The sequence below is a fragment of the Nematostella vectensis genome, chromosome 15, assembly GCF_932526225.1.
Source record: "Nematostella vectensis chromosome 15, jaNemVect1.1, whole genome shotgun sequence".
Classification (NCBI taxonomy): Eukaryota; Metazoa; Cnidaria; class Anthozoa; order Actiniaria; family Edwardsiidae; genus Nematostella; species Nematostella vectensis.
In genome coordinates this window covers 1,759,813-1,779,604 of record NC_064048.1, presented here as the reverse complement: position 1 = coordinate 1,779,604, position 19,792 = coordinate 1,759,813, and the positions used below count along the sequence as shown (strand labels likewise).

At 38.4% G+C, this 19,792-nt stretch overlaps 4 protein-coding genes and 2 long non-coding RNA genes across 7 annotated transcripts; 2 read left to right on the top strand and 4 right to left on the bottom strand.

The window, feature by feature from the left end:
- Positions 1 to 3,972: 3,972 nt before the first annotated feature.
- LOC125560779 lies at positions 3,973 to 8,542 on the top strand. The gene is made up of 2 exons (XR_007306862.1): positions 3,973 to 4,543; positions 8,498 to 8,542. It is a non-coding gene; the product is annotated as an uncharacterized LOC125560779 (long non-coding RNA).
- On the bottom strand, positions 5,624 to 11,877 carry LOC116612251. Of its 2 annotated transcripts, XR_007306857.1 has the most exons (5): positions 11,718 to 11,877; positions 10,420 to 11,398; positions 8,569 to 10,240; positions 6,766 to 6,799; positions 5,624 to 6,351 (listed from the first exon to the last, which is right to left on the bottom strand). XR_007306857.1 is itself a non-coding variant. In XM_048723156.1 (3 exons), the coding sequence occupies exon 3, from the start codon at positions 10,048 to 10,050 to the stop codon at positions 9,040 to 9,042; it is 1,011 nt and encodes a 336-aa protein (XP_048579113.1). In that variant the 5' UTR covers positions 10,051 to 10,240; positions 10,420 to 11,398; positions 11,718 to 11,877; the 3' UTR covers positions 8,042 to 9,039. The 2 variants fall into 2 exon arrangements, 1 of the variants encoding a protein (XP_048579113.1); XM_048723156.1 differs by lacking the exons at positions 5,624 to 6,351; positions 6,766 to 6,799 and having other exon boundaries at positions 8,042 to 10,240.
- Positions 11,878 to 12,542: 665 nt separating this feature from the next.
- Positions 12,543 to 13,337, bottom strand: LOC125560774. Its single transcript, XM_048723158.1, has 2 exons — positions 13,028 to 13,337; positions 12,543 to 12,865 (listed from the first exon to the last, which is right to left on the bottom strand). Exons 1-2 carry the CDS (start codon positions 13,275 to 13,277, stop codon positions 12,555 to 12,557), a joined length of 561 nt encoding a protein of 186 aa, XP_048579115.1. The 5' UTR covers positions 13,278 to 13,337; the 3' UTR covers positions 12,543 to 12,554.
- Positions 13,282 to 14,624, bottom strand: LOC116616888. The gene is made up of 4 exons (XM_048723057.1): positions 14,089 to 14,624; positions 13,877 to 13,930; positions 13,458 to 13,464; positions 13,282 to 13,313 (listed from the first exon to the last, which is right to left on the bottom strand). Exons 1-4 carry the CDS (start codon positions 14,545 to 14,547, stop codon positions 13,282 to 13,284), a joined length of 552 nt encoding a protein of 183 aa, XP_048579014.1. The 5' UTR covers positions 14,548 to 14,624.
- A 713-nt stretch (positions 14,625 to 15,337) lies between these two features.
- Positions 15,338 to 19,483, top strand: LOC116616885. The gene is made up of 4 exons (XM_032379028.2): positions 15,338 to 15,684; positions 16,757 to 17,803; positions 18,445 to 18,646; positions 19,205 to 19,483. Exons 2-4 carry the CDS (start codon positions 17,749 to 17,751, stop codon positions 19,464 to 19,466), a joined length of 519 nt encoding a protein of 172 aa, XP_032234919.1. The 5' UTR covers positions 15,338 to 15,684; positions 16,757 to 17,748; the 3' UTR covers positions 19,467 to 19,483.
- LOC125560778 lies at positions 16,895 to 18,528 on the bottom strand. Its single transcript, XR_007306861.1, has 2 exons — positions 18,429 to 18,528; positions 16,895 to 18,165 (listed from the first exon to the last, which is right to left on the bottom strand). It is a non-coding gene; the product is annotated as an uncharacterized LOC125560778 (long non-coding RNA).
- Positions 19,484 to 19,792: the final 309 nt, after the last annotated feature.

Below are 19,792 nucleotides of genomic sequence, written 5' to 3'. Positions count from 1 at the left end.
TCTAATAAATCACCCATCTCTAATAAGCCACCCCTCTCTAATAAGCAACCCCTCTCTAATAAGCCACCCCTCTCTAATAAGCCATCCCTCTCTAATAAGCCAGCCCTCCCTAATAAGCCATCCCTTTCTAATAAGCCACCCCTTTCTTATAAGCCACCCCTCTCTGTTGAGCCATCCCTCTCTAATAAGCCAAACCTGTCTCATAAGGGGGGGGGGGATGAATAGGGGTCTCCCTAGCAGGATTCTATCCTACGTGTGGCCAATATAAGTTTTGACACCTATGCGGCAGAGAAAGGGCGTGGTCCCTAAACTCTAAGGGATAGCAGTTAATGTTATTAACTGCCTTCTACGACAACTAATTACCTAGTCTATGAAAAGGTGTATTCCCTCCTGGCCTCAGCATGGAATAATGTGTCACATTTCTGTAGTTACCGTACTATTCAATATTATTTAGGTAGAATAAGCAGTAGGTACTGTTAAAGAATAATGTTGAAGCTCCTGGAAGAACGCGCTAGGAGACTATTGAGTCGCCTCACGGCTAGAAACTGCATGTTATTTCAACAAAGACAGCAATACAACGAAATGTTTATAACCCTATATTTTTTGGATTAAGCTATTTTGGACGCTTGTGGCCTTAAAAATACGGGGATATCGTTTTTGTAAACCATTAGCACGTACTGGGAATGTTGAAAAAAATAGTCAGTTTTATACCATCGAATCTTTTACTATAATCACGTTTAAAGATTTCGGCAGCGTAATATGATGTGTGATCAGGAAAGACAAACTCGTTCCAAAATGACAATGGGGTGTGGAGTATGGCTACGTCTATTTTCATGTAACAAATATCAGCAAATGTAACAAATGTCAGCAAATGTAACAAATGTCAGCAAACGTAACAAATGTCAGCAAGTTTTGAGATCTTCACTAGTGCAATATTTCACTATGAAATACCTTTTCAAGCAGAGCACAAGGCTTGGAAGATCTTTAAAAGGTCATATCTTATGTTATAGATAAGACGAGGGAAGTTACAAAATGCTTACTAAGAAAAAGCATCTGCGGCGTGTCATCTATGTCGGCTATTTTTATTTTCGACTTTATTGCACGAAGCCTGAACAGTTTGAAAACGATGAAAAGGATGATGAAGCTATGAATTGACAAATCTGCACCAATACATTTTGAAATTTTGGAAGAACTTATACGCTGGAAATCGCTTCTTTTTCGCCGCATCATCCGATTAGTCGGGACGTATAGCCCTTTTTCTAGCTAATTTAACAATTGTGCAATTCACGGTCATTTTGTTGTCAAATACCAGGATTAGTAATCTTAGTATAATTTTTAATAGATCCGCTACAGTCTTTTTTTTTTTTTTTGCTGATGTCCGCCCATCCAAAAAACAAAGACACCCTTCCCCCTTGACCCGCTTAATTTCATTTCGAACATTTGCATCTAATTGTATATTTATCAGTTTGGGATTTGCTGATTTAAAAAAAAAACATTGTTTACAAAAGAAATAAAACATCAGTTTATAATGTGACTGTGACTCGTTTTATTTAAAATCTTGAGAACGTAATGGTCTTTTTCTCATATATAGGACATTTCGTTTGGCTGCCCAAGTTTTACATTGCTGTCTTTACAGTCACAAAAAATATTCCGATTATTCCTTAAAAAATCAATCCAATTGTATCTAATTTTACACGTGTAAAATTGGATATCAACTCCAAACATATCACTTGGGAAATATAGTGATTTATATAGTGGCTTATTAGAGAGGGTTGACCTATTAGTGAGGAGTGGCTTTTAGAGAGGGTTGGCTCATTAGAGAGGTTTGACCTATTAGTGAGGAGTGGCTTTTAGAGAGGGGTGGCTTATTAGAGAGGGTTGACCTATTAGTGAGGAGTGGCTTTTAGAGAGGGGTGGCTTATTAGAGAGGGGTGGCTTATTTGAGAGGTGTGGCTCATTAGAGAGGGTTGCTTATTAGAGAGGGGTGGCTTATTAGAGAGGGGTGGCATATTAGAGAGGGGTGGCTTATCAGATAGGGGTGACTTATTAGAGGATGGCTCATCAGAGAGGGGTGGCTTATTAGAGAGGGCTGACTTATTAGAGAGGGGTGACTTATAATAGAGAGGGGTGGCTTTTAGAGGGGCTGGCTTATTAGGGAGGGGTGACTTATTAGAGAGGGGTAACTTATTAGAGAGGGGTGGCTTTTAGAGAGGGGTGACTTTTATTAGAGAGGGGTGACTCTAGAGAAGGGTGGCTTATTAGAGAGGGGTGACTTTTATTAGAGAGGGGTGGCTTATTAGAAAGGGGTGGCTTATTAGTGAGGGGTGGCTTATTAGAGAGGGTGGCTTATTAGAGAAGGGTGGCTTATTAGAGAGGGGTGGCTTATTAGAGAAGGGTGGCTTATTCGAGATGGGTGACTTATTAGAAAGGTGTGGCTTATCAGAAAGAGCTGGCTTATTTGAGAGGGCTAGTTCATCAGAGAGGGTTGGCTTAGAAGAGAGGGCTGGTGTCGCAATAGTGCCTCTGATTGAATGAATCATTTTTCTCCACGTGAAATTCAGATTTTATTATTAGAAATAAATAAACAAATTAAACAAAATAAATAAAAATCACCCGCCCGCTTGCTCTCGAGGTAGAAATCGCGACCAGAAATGAAATATTTTTTGGCCTAATCGTTCCCTATTTCATGTGCACTGTTTTAAGAGGGATTTTTTCTTATGGGGACCTTAACTCCTGCATTTTTCGCAAGCATAATAAACGAACCGCGAGAATGTTTATGGGGTATGCACCCCAGAAATCTAGTTAAAGTATTTGGAAGCCCTCCGACTCAACCGGCATGTCCGCTCATATACTGCGAGCTGGGACGAAATATCCAAGAGCAAATGGTCATCTAAATGGGTAAACGAATCCAAGCTCAAAGTTATGGCTACATGCCTGTAACCGCGTATGTTCTTCCTGTATGTTAGTACAAAAAGAAAATCCTATGGACGGGAAATTATGATCCGTCGCAGAACAATAGAAATTTTCTTGCATACTTGATTAACAAAATGTGAATATGTTAGACAGAATTGAGAATTTTGAACTTGAAATCCTGCATCACTATCGGCTTTCTAAACAAAATATGCATACATTATGTTATTTTACCGTAGAACCTAATCGTTTTACAGTTTTTCTTAAGCAACACACATCAAACAAATAGACAAAGACACTAAACAGTAGTCAGAGAGATAAAGGGAGGGAGAGAGGAGAGAGAGAGGGGAGGCGGGGGGCCGCAACAAATGCGCAAAAATAAGTAAACCGCGAAAAGCATACACAGGTGGAAAACAAGGCATTTTGAAAAAATATGTATAAGCGTTGAAATTGAAAAAAAAAATACGCACACAGGACCATTTCCATTTACTACGTTAGACAATGATATAATGACCGAGACTATATTTAAAAATGAAAAAATCTGCACAAAGGTGTATCTAAATTATTGAACCTTTTCTGAATTATGATTTAGAAAGGGGCTTTGTTCACTTCATTACTAGTTTTGCTGTTTTATGAGTTTTTATTGTGGCTCAGAACAGTTCGCAGTTTTATTTTGCCAGTATTTTTTTTATAGAGTTACAATTCATAAAATTAAGAAGGCAAGGAAGTCCAGAGAAGCCAAAGGCTTATAAAATAGGACTCCCTTTTAACATATCCATAAATACATAGAAGTGGACCTTTTGCTCTCGTGGGCGGTGCTGCCCCTCTCTGGGTACGGGCCTTGTTGAAGTGTGTATTGAAACATTTGCCCTATAATGAAAGAGAATCTCTGATTTAGGCATATTATTTCTTATGACTACGCCTATTTTACTATTTCTAAGGCGTTGTAGGGAGGCGAACTATGACATGACTCACCGAATTTTATTCTCATTTAAGAATTCGTTTCTTTTTTCGAATAGTAATGTTGGATCCGTTTTCCACATCCATAAATCCGGTCGAATGGTGTTTAAGTTGGATAAATTTCAAAGAAGTTTGATTTCTTATTCAATATCCATTCAGCACTTCTATTGTTCTAAAAATATCGCAGAAATACTTCTTCCTGTTGTCTTGGCCTTGTAGTGGAGTTTTATCTGCAAAGAATTGACGTAGCTAAGCAAAAATAAGTTTCTAGCCTCACAGGCTGCCCAGGATCTGTCCTTATTTTGTTAGCTAAGATATCGAGTTCGTCAAAAAGAAATAGCACAATCAAAACACTAAAGCCACTCTTAGAAAGAAAGAAGCTTGACTAATTTTAGTTTAGTGAGTATTGGCAAAATGCGATTAGCTGCCTAAATAAGGTTATGCTATGGAAAGGGAAAATGTTCTAAAGAGAGAAATTCGATAGTCTCCGCTCTTAACTAAACCTCTGCTTGTGCTGTGTACAGATTCTACGAACATGATAACTTTAGGGATTATTTATTTTTAATAATCATTATTCTGTTCAGCTATCATAAAATGGATATAATAAAAACATGTATAATCTTGTTTTTTTTATTGTATATGCCATATCACAACAATGATTGGGGCAAGAAAGGTAAGAAGCATCATCTCTTTAGATGGGGTTGGTCTCGAAGTGTGCTCCATTAAAGTAGTAGCGGCTGATGGTCCTATCTTACAAATACTATCCCCGCAGCAGAGATAGCACCGGGATAAAATTCAGGAAAACTAAGAATGTGAGAATGTTAAATATTTCGTAAACATTTCTTTGGTTCACTGCCCTCAATGTGCTATCACTTACGGGTAAATTTATTTTAACACCCAAAGTGAGCCATATTGTATTAACAATATAATTTAGATTAAATTTCTTATTTCATTTATGTAAGTGAAAAGTAAACAACAATATCTATTTATGCTATCATATTGTTTATACATTTTTATTTTGAAGTAAATGAGAGGGCTATAGAATATCCAGACTTGAAATTGTAACATATACATATTCTTAAGGATCGAGATCAACAACACTTTAAAGATAACACAATGCTCTAGATTTCATTGAAAATGTTCCATAAAATTAAAATGACATTCAATGAGGGATAAAGTTGTTTTAGGAAGAAAACAAAACTTATTTAAAGAAAGGACCAAAATACCAAAAAATAAGCACCATAGTACCAAAATAATTTGAAATCTACTTGGTAAAATAATCATGTCATTTAATGTCTTATGGGTAGCCGGACAAGTGTCCCGATGTAAGGTAGTCACTTCTTTGGGATTCTTCACAGCGATTTGTAGAAGACGATTTTCTTCAATAGTCTCAAACTAAGGTAGTCACTTCTTTGGGATTCATTCATGGCGATCGCAAATGTAAACACGAGTAAATACAGCGAAATCAATCCGGCTTGAGATGATTTTGCACAACTACTTCGTATAGACAGAGACTATGGTAATATATACAGTAATGAAATCTGGAATCTGGCCTTCAACTGCACAAATACATGGATCTGAGAGCTGGACTCGCAAAATCCAAGATGGCGGCCATGACACAGCTTATGCAGAAGGTATCGACTATAGCGCAAATATTCTTGGGTATTTTGCACAAACACGAGACGACGAAAAAAAAATGCATTTTATGACTGGGCTACCACAGGTTTTCTAGTAAAAACACTGACAAGACAACTAAAGGTTATAAACTGAATTTATAAAGAACTAAACAAGGAACAGAACAAATGACATTTCAACTCAAAGTATAACTGTATTTATTTACTACACAAATCTGCGCTAGTTAAACTTTGCCACTAAACTCTATTCATATTTAAAGCATATCTCCGGCACTGCTGTCATACGATCCTCCGTCATTTACCTCCATAAGACCCGATCGGACATACAGTTTACTACGTATGGTTGTGAAGTCTTAAAATAAAACATAAAAAGAGACAACGCAAGGTTACTGGTCCCCTCCCTATCCATTTTCTACATTTTTAATAACAGAAAATGGTAGGGATATTAGCCTGGTTCACCAGGGGGTATCATCAGGAACCACCTGATTCATTGTTGCCAGCTTAAGCGAGTCACAGTTTGGCCGATCAACTTCAGACAGACCAGAAAGCTGGGGGATTTCATTTGTACTATATGCACTTGCACCCTATTTGTACTGATTCGATATCAAGCTGTGTCAAGGTCACAATCAAATGATGTGTTACATCTGCAATCTCAATACTCGCCACCACAGTTGAAAGGTGGATGATTAGCTTCTCAAACAACGTTTTTTCACTGTACGATACAGATCCAATAAAAGTTCACATTCTGGCACAGTTGGCACTTGGATCAGGCGATGGTGCTCACTTGCATGTTGTCATTGTTTGAATCTTGCTATGGCTCATAATTGGTTGCTGCCACCATAAAGACCTGGGAGAGGTTATACATTAGTTGTGAAAGACACTGAAGAAACCCAAAGAGCAAAAAACATCCTAGTGAAACTTGGGTGATGATGTGAATGACAAAAAATTTACATATGTTGAGACTTTTTTAATTGTCAGTCAAAGTAGTTTGATGTTTGCTGGACACAACAAAAGTGTGAATTACAGTAGGTTTTTCTTCCAATCCCTGTTGTACTTTGCTCAATGTTTTGAAGCTCACATTTCATGAATTCGCGTGAAAAAAGAGATTCTTTTTATTTAGGATAACAAAATTCTTGAAAACCGGTGACAACAAATGTTTTAGTACAATCTTTGACATGGCGACCAAAAGTAAGCCCCGGTATTACCTTTACATATACATCAGTGGTTAACAACATGTTTGCATGTTTGGCTGGACTTTTACCTTGTAGTTCTCCTGGTTATTCTGCCATTCCAGCCTGTCAAACAGAACATGTTTAGTTTTTTTTTAAACAACTTTTGCTTGTGGTGTAATACCGTCATAGTACCTCAATGTGGGTTGTGCAGACCAACATACAGTTGAACTCACAAAAAGGGACTAACTGGGACCTATTAATTTAGTCCCATATACACATGAAGTCACATTTTAGTGTATTTTGAGCTTGTGTGAGAAAATTAAAAACTGGGTCACTTTTTCAAGTTTCAAAACCAGGTTGATGTCCTACTTCTCCAAAAACCCATTAGAACCCTTTTCTATAATCTTATCCATTGCTTGAAAACCTCTACCAAGTTGTGTAGGAGTCATATGGGTTAAGTTCAAATGTTTGCTTTTTGCTTGGCACATGGGGCTTTATACACACACATACTTTCCAAATAAAGTGCAAACCAAGTCACAGTGACATTTAGCCTACACAGCTATATGCATATACAGTATTGGAACCAGAGTGTGACACATGACTCACATCTGTGACTAAATATAAGCTTTTTCCAGCATAATATTGAAACGTATGTGATATTATTTCTGTATGTTTATGATTGCAATAAGTGACAAATCTTTTTTCAATTACTTTATGTTGTATGACGACTTCAAACACAAGTTACTGTATATACATGTTGTGAAACTGTTTACCACCTTTTACAAATCGTTTTTTGCATCTTAAAAACTCTTTAACATTATTCTATTTTGCTTTCATGCTTGATTTGGAATTTCCAAAATTCCAACATTCACCAGATCCTGTTTTTATTAGGTGGTAAACCTTTAGAAAGCTAGTAAAGTTCCAAGGAAGCATATAAAAAATTAGCATTGCAGGGAAAACTGTTGGTATGATTACAACAGACCCTTATGTTTAAAGGCTTTTGTTTAAGTAATTTTGCACATGAACCATCCATAACTCATAAAGCGTGTGCATAAATATTATGCACACAAAGCAATACATAATAAGGCTTTTGTTCAGAAATAAGGTCAGCGAAGAAATATTTTAGTCCAATAAAAGTGAATACAAATACAGAACTCTATTTCAACGCTTTATAAGCTTATAGATAATACAAAAATGATTATTTGAGATCGTTAAATACAAGTATGGCTCAACATCATTCAAATCCCGCTCCACTAGAGCTAGGAATTAATGCGTTTGAAAATTAAAAAAAATCACTAACACTTAGATTCTAAACAATGCTAATATAGAGCGCTTCCTATATTTTTTTCTCGCATTTCTATATTATTCGTTCACTATGAGTTCCGGACACCACAAACGGCTACCGACACGTGGATTACAAGGGCAAAATAACACAAATCGGAATCCACTTTAATCGGGAAAAGCTGTAAGGATAACCAAAAATCATTATCCCTTAAGAGAACATAAAGTCTCACTTGATAAGACTGGTATGCTTGCAGATAATATATTAACAAAGGGATGTATTTTAACAGAGAAACAAAAGCAATACTTTGAAAGTGTCACTGGATGCTTGATTTCGGGTTCCTTGGAACGGCATGAAAACCTTACCTAATTTTAAAAACAGGGCCTTGAACTTAACAAATCGTCTTAAGTAACATAATCAAACATGCATTATTCCATGACTTTGTTGGGCTAATAACTTAAGGTTGGATGGAGTTTGCTTTTTTCATCAGTTGAGCTAATACTTAAGTATTACAATAGTCTTCGCTGTTTTGCTTATAGATTTTCAAGAGGAACATATTCAGCAGAACTTCATCTACCCAAAAATTATTATAATTAATGGAGATCCTTACCTTGAATAAAGGTAAATGCTGAAAAAGTGATTCACCAAGTTAACAATTCCAACACGACCCTATGAACGATCTCCCCTTGGTACAATCTCCACCAGGTACAAGACACGATCACAAGGCACTTTGATTGGATGGACGGCATGGGAGATACAAGAGACAATCTGATTGGTTAGACACTTCTGCAACGAGGACCATTCTGCAACGCTACAAACCTACACCGCGGCAGAACGACTGCGCATGCGCGAGACAAGAATCATTCAAAATGGCGAACGAAACACGAGTTTCCCAAAGCTGTTACAATAAACACAAACGTTTGGCTCAAAATGGACTTAACGGGAGCAAAAAAATACACATACACCAAGAAAATGTACTCGTGTTAAGGTTCCAGGAAGATTTTTTGCTGGATCAAGGGTAAAATCCTCAAGTTTGACGGCGTTTGTGGGATTTGCTGGCACGCGAAACTCAAAAGTTCTACTACTGCCGTGAAAACGAGACAAATGTCAGGGAGCAAACATCAAATGTGGGCGAGATTAGTTTCTTTATATTCCTGAGGAATTCTTCCAAGTCAGCCTTGGGACTCATTCCGATCATCGCTCCAAAGTTATGGCCGTGTGCATAGTGTAGATGGCTATCTAGAACATAGATCTTTGAATCGTGTCCGACGAGAGATATTGTCATTCCATTAGCTATGACTATTGCTGCTAAGTTCTGTTCGCGATCAAGCCTTTGCAGATAAAATGCAAGTGAACTTTGAGGAACCTGTGGATTAGCTGATGTAATTGACAGATCGAGGGCGTCTTCAAGAGAAACAGTCCCAATGACTGAATCTAGATGTGGTTTTGCCTCAACAACACTAAAGAATGGAGACCCGCAACCATTTGTCACAGTGTCATATATGCTGTTGCCACGAACAATTGCAGATAACATCATTGAAAGCCAATGAGGGTTTATGGGAGGACCACGGCTGAGCTGTATACTGGTTCGGTTTGCAGAAGTGATATATGAATGGGCCAAAATTAGTGAGATAAAAGTACATGCATTAGATCCATTTCTTCCAAGTAGAGTTGACTGAGATATGTAAGGAGGAAAGAACCAAAATGTAGATGAACCAACTGGATGAGTGGTAACTTGGATGTCAATTGCCTGTAAAGGTGCAGCCTGGTGATTGGGAACATTGTGTCGCAGTTGTGGTTGTGCAACAACAAATGAATTTAACTCCCTGTCAATGTGGGATTCCCATTGTGCAGAGTCATAGTATTCAGGGTCACAATTTCTTTTGACATTAATGCTGTCATTCTCATCATTACTACCAGGTTCTTGATTGCTTTGTGGGGTTCTAGTAGATTTTGCTGTTGGTTTCAACAAGCTTTCATTAAATGCTGAACAGATTTCTGCAATTTTTTCAGCGAGGTGAGGGGAACAGATTGGACACTGGTCTCCAGCAAAAATTGTGAAATGTGTGAAAACAGTTAAGGCGATTGACATTGGTTGTTGATAATTGCGTGCAGTTTTTGTAGTCACAGATTAATTTAGGATCAGGTATTGTGGAAGGGTCTTCTTTTACAAATGAGTAGCCAAGGGGCATTGCTTTTGAAGTAATGGTGGTGTCAAAGGTAGGAAGAAAAAACTTCATGTCTCCTTTAGGCTGCCCTCTTGCATTTGTTTCTTGTGGAACCTTTAATGTAAAAAAAATAGACACAATTGTTAGTCATGAAAAAGAAAATAAGTTGAGGCTATGATCAAGTGCTCGACTAATCATTATTATTACTTCCCTGCATAAAAAAACATTGTTCAGGCACTGCACTGCACCAAGGTAATAATAATTACTTATGGATGGATGGATGTCTGCTATACCTGCTTTGCTTTTCCCAGATTTTGACCAACTTGCTTGATGATTTTCAGTAATGCATCAGCAGCTGTACCAGTCACCAAACTTAGGTCTTTTTCAGAATAACCTCTACTGTATGGTGTTGTTAAATAGTTATGAAAGAGCTGTTCTGTCTTTGATGCAGCAAATGACAGGGCTTTGTCCCTAATTTGACTAGCACTGTCATAACTTGAAATGAAGCTGCGTAGCACACTATGCCAGATTTCAACTTTCTTTTCAGTTATTAGAGCCATCCATTTCTTTTTAAGTTCATGGTACTGTGAAAAATGTTGTTTGTGAAAAGAAAAGTCACTAAGCATCGAGAGTGTTGATCTGTCATAATGATGCCTTTTCCAGATTATAAACAGTAGAGATAACTTTAACATCATTGTTATATATGATTCCATGTCTCCAGACCTGAATGTAACAGGATAGTGGAAGAATGATATGGGAACTACCTCATCTAAAAGAAACAGAATGGAAGCATACTCTATGTCTTTGCAGAGCTTGAATTTTAGTAGAACTTTATCACGTTATTTGCCCCACGCCAGAAAAACAGCGGTTATTACCAGGCTGACGCGAAAAGGCTTTGGCTTGTTGGGTAAGTCAGATCCAAATGTCTCTTTGTACACTTTTTTAAATAAGAAGTCATAAATTGTTACAACATCTTCTTGTAGATTCAGGAAAACATGAAATGGGCCCTGCTCTGGGATGACTGATAGGAAACTGGCATCTGCATTGACTTCTTGAGCAATGAGTTTCTTTTGATAAAACCAAGTTGGCCAGTCCCCGGGTGCTGGTACTACAAATTTTTTCAAGTAATGTTCCAGTTGTGGACAGCACAGGAATATGTGATCAATGGCTGATTTATAGTCCTCCATACTTTTCAAAGATTGCTCAAACTCATCTATTAAATTAGTAGACTCAAGGGTACAGAGCTCATCGTGCGACAACCCAGAATAGACCCTACAAAAAAAGAAAAAAATGATAATTTGGCATATTTAATGTTCCATATTTGTTTTTGTTTTTATTTTACTCTACTCCTTTTTTTGTAATAGCACTCACTAAACAAAAGTAAAATTGATATTAATCATTATGTATATGGCTTTCACAAACTAATGTAAGAGGTACATATTTATTGGGTGGTAGGTCCATATAGGGGAATAAAGTATTGTGCCTGGAAAAATATTTAGGAAGTGTCAACATTTTTTTAAAGGGAAAACAGTATTTTTTTCTTATATGGATTGCTGACCTTTAAATAACTACATTAAAATCCATAGAATACCTCAATTCCTTTAGTTGTTGTTGGATGTATTTTGGTGAAATGCATTGGTGATTTGTTTCCAAGTACATTCTTGATAACACTGGTCTTTGAAACAACTCTTTTATGTAGTCTAGAACAATTCCTCCTCTGCAAATTTAATTTTTATTCCCTATCTTCACAATCACTCGGCTGTGTCTTGTATCTCTTGTAGGAATAGGAACAGCAGAAATTGAAGGATGGATGTCCAGTAGGCCACTAGCCATGTGCGTAGCTAATGATAGCTTCAGATTTGTTGGTAGTCTAACAGTCAAAATATTATGGAAGTCATCCAACAGTTGTACAATTAGGAATCCTTTCTGAAAATTTTAAAGAAAGTTAAGCATCAGTTATCCCACTGGCTTGTTTAAATTGAAATGGTTCTTGCTTATTCTCAAGTATTGTTCTTATTATTCTCTTATTCACTATTTACTAAAATAAAAATTTGTACCACACTAATCTCACCTCTGTTGCCAGGATAACCTTTCACATCAGTATGTCTGGATATTTTGTTATTAGTGCTTTCTTGTGAGAATCAATATTTCTAGGACTTGTACTGAAACCAAGTATCCTTCCTGAATTGATTGCTATCCTAGAAGCACCATGATGTTGTAGGAATAGCCCTTCATCCTTTTGTAGGGTGGAAGTTTTCTGAGACCTGGTAAAATAAATTTGTGTCATTTAAAAAAGAACAAAACACTAGTGTTCTGGTGCAGCTTGTATACATTGAATTATAGTATAAAGCATGATATTGAACGTACCTAGGCCCAATTATGAAACTGGAGCAGATAGAAAGGGGGAGCTTATTACAAAATTTAGCCTCTAGAGGGATTTTAGAAAGGAAAGTAATTGGAGGTTAGGGAGGTGGGTCTTAATGGAGCATTTAGGGTACCTGAAATATGCCAGTGTGTGAAGGAGAACAACAGTTCTTTGCTCCTGTACAGCTTGATGTTCATCTGAGAGTCTGGAGTCCTCCCTTGTTATTGAACTTAAAAGCATTTCAAACAGACCTGGAGAGTGTTTTTGTGTGAACGCTTTCATTGCTGCTGGCTCATATAATGGAGCTTCACTACTGAGGGCATGATGGTATAGAGTCATCTGAAATTGTTGCACTAGTTGGCCCAGTGAATTACCTGTTGATAGCAATGACAATAAATTATTGAATAAATTATTCACAGTTTTAGTTGGGCTTGATCCATCACTGGGGTTGAACACTGATCAGCCACATCGGTGCTGATCGATAAAGCTATTATAAATATTAGAGCATGCAGGTATATTCGATCATACAGCTGTACCTTCATCCAATTCATCCAATTCTTTGATTGTTGTCTTTATTTGGTCCCATACTTGACTATCCATTAACACGTTGGCATTTGGGGCAATTTTGATGGTACCTGGGGGAGTTTGCAGCTCTTTCCATGTTTCCAGGAGATGAATGTCACATATGTCTGCTAGAGCTTCAAGTCTTGAAAACAGCCTTCCAAATTGTTGCTTTGTTTGATCCAGTTGGGATATGGTAGGTGCTGACATAGATATATCTTGCATACTTTCATGGAGGTGTAGAATAGGGGATCCCGTAATCTGAAATTTACAAAACAGTCAAAATGGAAAACAAAATAAGAATAAACAAACTATCTAAAATAAATAACAATAATTAGCAAAATGTATCACCTTTTGGGGTGCAGGTTTTCTGTTGTGGGTGGGTCAAATGGGGAGGGGTCATACCTGTTTTCTAAATTATTGTTAAGGGGGAGTCAAAGGTTTTCTATTAGATATTAGGGGAGGGTCCAAAGATATTTCTGAAAAATTGCCTTAAATATCCCAGCCCACCCCAGCTCCTCAATAATAAAATGTTTCTTGTCTTATTCTATTCCACCTATTCTAAATTAAGGAATTCCTTTCATTCTCTCATAGAAAATTAATATTTTTATATGAATTGGCTTGGTGGAAAAAAACTTGTCAAAAAGCTTATTTGTCAGAATTTTTACAAATTGTAAAAAAAAATATTTCTTTTTCAACAAATGCAAAAATATTGTTTGCACTACTACTTCTCTAAAATTGATAAAGTATTTTTTCCCACAAAAACAAAAAAAGGCTGAATTTTATAGATAATTTGTGTGTTTAGAATGTACAAATAAACAAACCTTTTGTAGTTGTTGTTCTGTGCTGATGGCGGATGTACTACTATTTGCTTTTTCCTAATAAAAAGAACGAAAGAATGTTCAAGCCTTTTCTATGTACTTGTTTTTATATTTTGTTAAACAGATTGAAAATACAGGAAGAAATACATAGCAATTTACAGCGAAGAGGCACTGCAGAGGAGTGGTTGTTTTCCCGAATAAAAATATACACTTACCTCGACTGGTTTTCTACTTGTTTGAGGACGGCTTTCAAATTTCTTATAGGCGAGCAACTTGCACCGGTAAAACCACCGAGTACCAGGCTGGTATCCTGCCACTGTTAGCCCAATCTCGTCAAATACCGGATAAAAACGACTTGGAATAGGTTGCTTGTTCAGACGTGAGGGCTGTTGTTTATCGTGCATGGGACATGAGCAGCGCAAGTTGCTTCTTCGTAACATATCCCAATGTCGCCGGCAAACATGCGAACCTACCGGCAACTTAGCGACACGACTAAGCTCCTCGGAAAGCTGGTAAAGTCGACCAATGCATCCTTTTCCGTTTCTAGTTTTGCAACTCATCATACAGTGTTGTGCATCGTCGTTTGCATGAACGAAACCCAGCGAGGCTACAACCAAAACAACTATAATGGCGACCACGAAGGTCTGCCGGTACGACATCCGATGCTTATCCATTATTTTCGCCTTTGGTGCAGGCCGTAAAGTAGGTGGTGCAAAATTTCAGAGATAGAAAATTTCAATATCTTCCTTTTCAGGCTTATTTTTTTTGTGTACTTCTTATTTTTTTTAAATTTCGCGGCCGGAAACTGGTTTGTTTTGTTTTGCTAAACAATTTTAATAGGGCCGGGGCCGGGCGCCCGGCAATTTCCCGCCGGAAATAAGAGGCTGCGCGTGCGCACTACGTTCTGCAGCGGTGTCCAGTTCAAAGATAAAAAGTCTGAAGAATTTGTATCAAGCCCTGCGTTACTCATACATAAAAACGGAAAATACAACTGAATGTTATTTATAAAACGCGTTCACTCTGGTTCAGCTGAATGTTATGATAACACATTTCATGAAATCAGCAACATGAATCATCAAATGTCGCTTTACGCGTGAAAAGGAAATGTCCGCTTTGCAACGCAATGAATACACTAGGCACGATTATGGCAGAATATGGGGGGAGACAGACCGATCGAAAGCGAGTTAGCGTGACGTGACGACTATCGCGTGACGTAGCAACTGTAGTGTAAGCATATGACCTTTAGGCCTCACTCATCTCCCCTACACTCCGCGTGAAGGATCGGACGAGAGTATTGGCTGGTCCACAAACGCACAAGCACCCTTATAGCAAACAAACCCCGCTTGGAGAAATATTATCATTTTTGTTATGATTCATGTTGCTGATTTCATGAAATCATAACATTCAGCTGAATGTTATTTATTCGACGGCGGCGTGCTGATTTCAGCTCGCGCTCTAAAACGCCTGCGAAGGGTTTGCGCCTGCAAACCCTAACCTAACCAGAGTGAACGCGTTTTATAACTAACATTCAGTTGTATTTTCCGTTTTTATGTATGAGTAACGCAGGGCTTGATACAAATTCTTCAGACTTTTTATCTTTGATGGGACTCAAAAGAGTTTTTCTGTTTGGCGCAGTTTTGGCATTTTTGTGGTACGGGCACCATCGATGGTTCAAAGAAAAGGAGAAATTCCCTATCCAAGAAACAGCGAATACTCAGGAAAGAATACCAATAGAACACGACGAGAGGTTGGTGTGAGGGCGAGTGAAAAGAGACTAAGGCGCATATACGAGAGAACCTAAACATCACAAGGTATCAGTATATGTAAAATATACTTTTTATTAAGTTTTGACAGGCTTTTTTATTTGATGCTATTTGGTATTTTTGTCGACCGGAATTTTAATTTTAAAAAATGAAATGAACCTTTTAAAACAGTTAATTGGATATTATTTTTGTTCTACTTAGTCTTGGGATTTTTCAAGAACGTTTTTTTTGTTTCAATTCTATTTGGTTCTTACGGTAAAATCAGCAACAAATAAATTCAAGGTGGGAAGTATGTACTGTATTTTAGAAACAACAACAACACAGACTCCACTGTCAGGTCAGAATATTTTTGAAAGTTTTACGATTTTATTTCCAATTCCAATATGGCCAAAACCGTCACGGTTATGCATCCTTGAACTACACAATAAATGCTGCACGCTTTACGAGTTTCAAAAATCGGAAACCACGTTTCACGATAAACTGACGACAAAGATCAATCTTTACTCGGAAACAACGATTCACGATTTTTAAAGAGCATAGATCCCGATTCCCGCTGATCAAATCTCGCCATTCACGAATCACGGCGAAGGTAGCATTCACGGATCACCGTTTTCAATTTGTCCTTTTCGCGATTCATGGTAAACAAAAAAGGCCGTTCACGGATCAGGAAAATAACCCTTACCGCGCCTGATTGATATGAGATTGCAACAAACATGGTCTTGACAACTACCCCTTCTTTTTCTAAAAATACTCTCTAGATGTGAATTGCTTGAATCTGACCAATATTATCTCTGGTGCTAGTGATGCATTATGGGAAGGTTGAGTAGACCTTGAATCTGACCAGTATTATCTCTGGTGCTAGCGATGCATTATGGGAAGGTTGAGTAGACCTCACGTCCTGAAAGTCTCTTGCGCAGGCCCCTAGATTTGACGCATGCTGACCGATGGGTCCGATAGGTCAAATAGGTTTCTTTGCAGTGCTAAATAATAATCAATTAGTGCAAGTAGTACGTTAACTTGGAGCAGGGTTTTAATTATCTTATAAGCTTTACCATAGTCGCTTATGATAATCAGGGGATTCCCCGGCGCGGTGTGGTTTAAGACATTCTTTTTCTTTCAGAAACTTAAAAATGACAAAGCAAAGATGCAAGCCTTAGAGAGCATTCGACGTCATCGACATAATATATGAAAGGATGTAGATATAGCACAAGCAACGATGCGAGCCTTAGAGAGCATTCGACGTCATCGACATAATACATAGAACGATGTAGATTTTTTAATAGCATACATAGCACCTTGATTGAAAAACAATTAAAAATTAAACAAACCGGATACAGTAAAAACCCGCGTACAAAACAAGTGGATTAAGAGCACCCAGGCCTGGTTTTAGGAAATAAAATACCATTTATATAAGAACACATTTAGCCTGAAAAATGAAAGTTCTTATATTGAAAAATACCAAATATCCATGCACTGCTTTCAATTGCTTACAATGAATGGGGGGAGGGTGATAAAAAACAGAGAAAATCAAAAGCAGTCAGTAGAATACAAATGTCCATGGCAGCAGAGCGTCGAACTCACCTTGCATCAGCACAAAGAACTGAGATGTGTGCCAGCCTTTACCCACCCCGTCCCCTCTTAGGTACACTCGGACACATACCTTGTAGCCCTATTACGTCATCTATTCTGTTCCTTAAACAGCACTTGTCAGCCACCCTTATTGTTATTTGATCTCGGATATAATGTGCTAAAACTTGAATTGAAGACTTTATTTGCCAATTTCAATTTAGCTTCCCCAAATCAGCCGATGGAAATGGATGCTTTTTTATTGTACTTTGCTAGGATGACAAAATGGCGGCTTACAGAGGCTGTTTAAGAAAAAAGTCCTTCGATTCTTACATTACCACAAATGCTTACATTAAGCGGCGGTTGTTACATTAAGCGGCGATACAGCCTCAGCTCACCTCGCGTCTGCGTTAATTTCTAGATAATTCTCCCCTATGCCTCGCTCGTGTAATGTAATCCGCCCACTCATTTGCAGGATTGGAAACCAAAATTTATATGGTTCATAACTAGACAAAGTGTATCAGTTATCAGTGTCATTCCTACAGAATGGAGTGTGCAGTTGTGTTTTTCATGCTTGTCTTCGCGACCTTCCATTTAAAAGGTATGTTTTGTCAAAGACGACGGCAGAGTAACAACTGACCAAATGGCAGTAATAATAGGTATCTCAACGCTGCGATTCACAAATAAGGGAATACGGAATAACTGCTAAATATCCGAAAGTATAGTTCGGGATCGAACAAGCAACAGGTTTTTGCATTTATCTTTAGAGGAGAATCCCACTGCTACTGCCAAATCCTGAAATGAAGTTCAGCTGAATTCTTATATTTTCGCTCTGCATTCTGCACTCTGTCTTTTAACGCCAGACCACGGCTTCCTTACCCTTGTATGGCCTTCATTTGGCTTCCTTACCCTTATATGGCCTCCATTTCTTTTCATTTCGTCGCACCCTCATTCTACAGGATTCTCAATAACAGAAAACAAATAATACAGTATCATATGGTGTCTGAAACTATTAGCCTGATAGTCGGATCTCTTTACAGTTCAGGGTTTATATAGTCAAAATTGTTTATCGTGCCGAGACAAGCTTGATTATATCCGAAATGGTACATGGAATACTTGTTTAGATTACAATTATCTCCGAAGCCTGTTTCAGCAGTGGACAAGCCCTGTATTGTTAGAATCAAAACATAAAGGGTCCCAGTTGTATGCTCATGTGAGAGGCTTACATATTTTTCTCTCTAGTTGCTTGCCTCTCCTGTATTTTCTGCGTTTCACCTTCAAACCCCGCAGCCTGCACAGACGAGTTCGAAATCGGCTGTTGGTCGGGTATGCAGTGTTTCTGGGCGGTTGGCCGAGTGTGGAATGGTTCCGAGACCGTGATAGTTTATTCCAAGGGATTTGCGCCATGTCACACTAGGCAGATTGCCTGCAACTATATCAACAGGTAAGTCAAGGGGGGGTAACAAGTCCACGAGGGGGGGGACTCGCCATGTCACACTAGGTAGAGTGTTTGTAACAACTATATCAACAGGTACACCCAAGGGATGGTGGGTGTGGGGAGTTTTTACTATCTTTCCCATTTTGTCTCTCTTTACTATGTATGTCGTGACACGGTAACCATTTCGCAGCGGCCGTTAGACCGCTAACCAATGAGAGAGCGCCAGAAAGCACCGGGTGCCAAAAAAGTAGACAAGAGATACAAACGCACACACGCACTAAAGATCATCAAAAACGAAAAACTAACGAAAAAACTCAAACCGTAGAGGTGAGCTCCCTGTGTACGGGTTGAGCGACAGGCAACCCACAAGTCCAAGCATAGGCCTCAAAGCGAGGCCGACACTAGCGAGACAAATGTATTGTATTTTTGTTCGTCTCAAGTTCTAGCCGGCTCTCCAGTGGGTTTATTCGGAAATTTCTTTTTTTGCGAAACGTATCTAGGCTTGTCTACGAGAAGACATTTTTAAGCTGCTGTTGTTGTTTTTGTTTTGTTGTTCTTTTACAGGACAATCTCTGACATCTGGTCAAAGGACGCTTACCTCGTTGACTGTAACCTTAAGTGTTGTGCTGGGCTCAACTGCAACGCGGGAGGAACATTCCCTTCAATTCCACCGAGCAGTCCACCCCGAACAACGCCACACCCGACTGCGCACACCACCCCCCACACAATACCCGCTGCTGGACATACCTGGAGATGTGCTTACTGCGCATGGTCTGTTTGGTGGACCGCACTCCTATTAGCTATTAACACGTGCCTTTATCAGTAAAAGCATCATTCAAAACATTCTTATCTGTTTTAAAAGCGCAGTGCGGTTATATGCCCGACAGTCGTGAATGGTCCTTAATGGGCTAAATGCCCAACAGTTTCCAATTTATTAAAATAACCCAGTAAATTGTCGACCCAGTAAGTTCAAAATATTCTACAACCATTTTTCGCATATAATTCTCCGCTTTAAATTATTCTTCGCTTCAGTGGGTAGCATTGCACACTTCGCCAATATTTTGTGTTGTTGCCGTCTCAACGGTTGGAAAATACTTTGTTTTAGATTTATTCAATCTCCTTTCGCGTGGCCAGGAAAACTTTCAAAGCTCT

What these genes read in the sequence shown, in the direction of transcription:
- LOC116616885 (XM_032379028.2), top strand. Translation starts at nt 17,749, where the DNA reads ATGGAGTGTGCAGTTGTGTTTTTCATGCTTGTCTTCGCGACCTTCCAT. An exon ending in CGCGACCTTCCATTTAAAAG is followed by an intron (nt 17,804 to 18,444) that starts GTATGTTTTGTC and finishes TTTTCTCTCTAG; the next exon opens with TTGCTTGCCTCTCCTGTATT. An exon ending in GCCTGCAACTATATCAACAG is followed by an intron (nt 18,647 to 19,204) that starts GTAAGTCAAGGG and finishes GTTCTTTTACAG; the next exon opens with GACAATCTCTGACATCTGGT.
- LOC125560774 (XM_048723158.1), bottom strand. Translation starts at nt 13,277, where the DNA reads ATGCAAGATATATCTATGTCAGCACCTACCATATCCCAACTGGATCAA. An exon ending in ATTGGATGAATTGGATGAAG is followed by an intron (nt 12,866 to 13,027) that starts GTACAGCTGTAT and finishes TGCTATCAACAG; the next exon opens with GTAATTCACTGGGCCAACTA.
- LOC116616888 (XM_048723057.1), bottom strand. Translation starts at nt 14,547, where the DNA reads ATGGATAAGCATCGGATGTCGTACCGGCAGACCTTCGTGGTCGCCATT. An exon ending in CAAGTAGAAAACCAGTCGAG is followed by an intron (nt 13,931 to 14,088) that starts GTAAGTGTATAT and finishes TCTTTTTATTAG; the next exon opens with GAAAAAGCAAATAGTAGTAC.
- LOC116612251 (XM_048723156.1), bottom strand. Translation starts at nt 10,050, where the DNA reads ATGTCAATCGCCTTAACTGTTTTCACACATTTCACAATTTTTGCTGGA.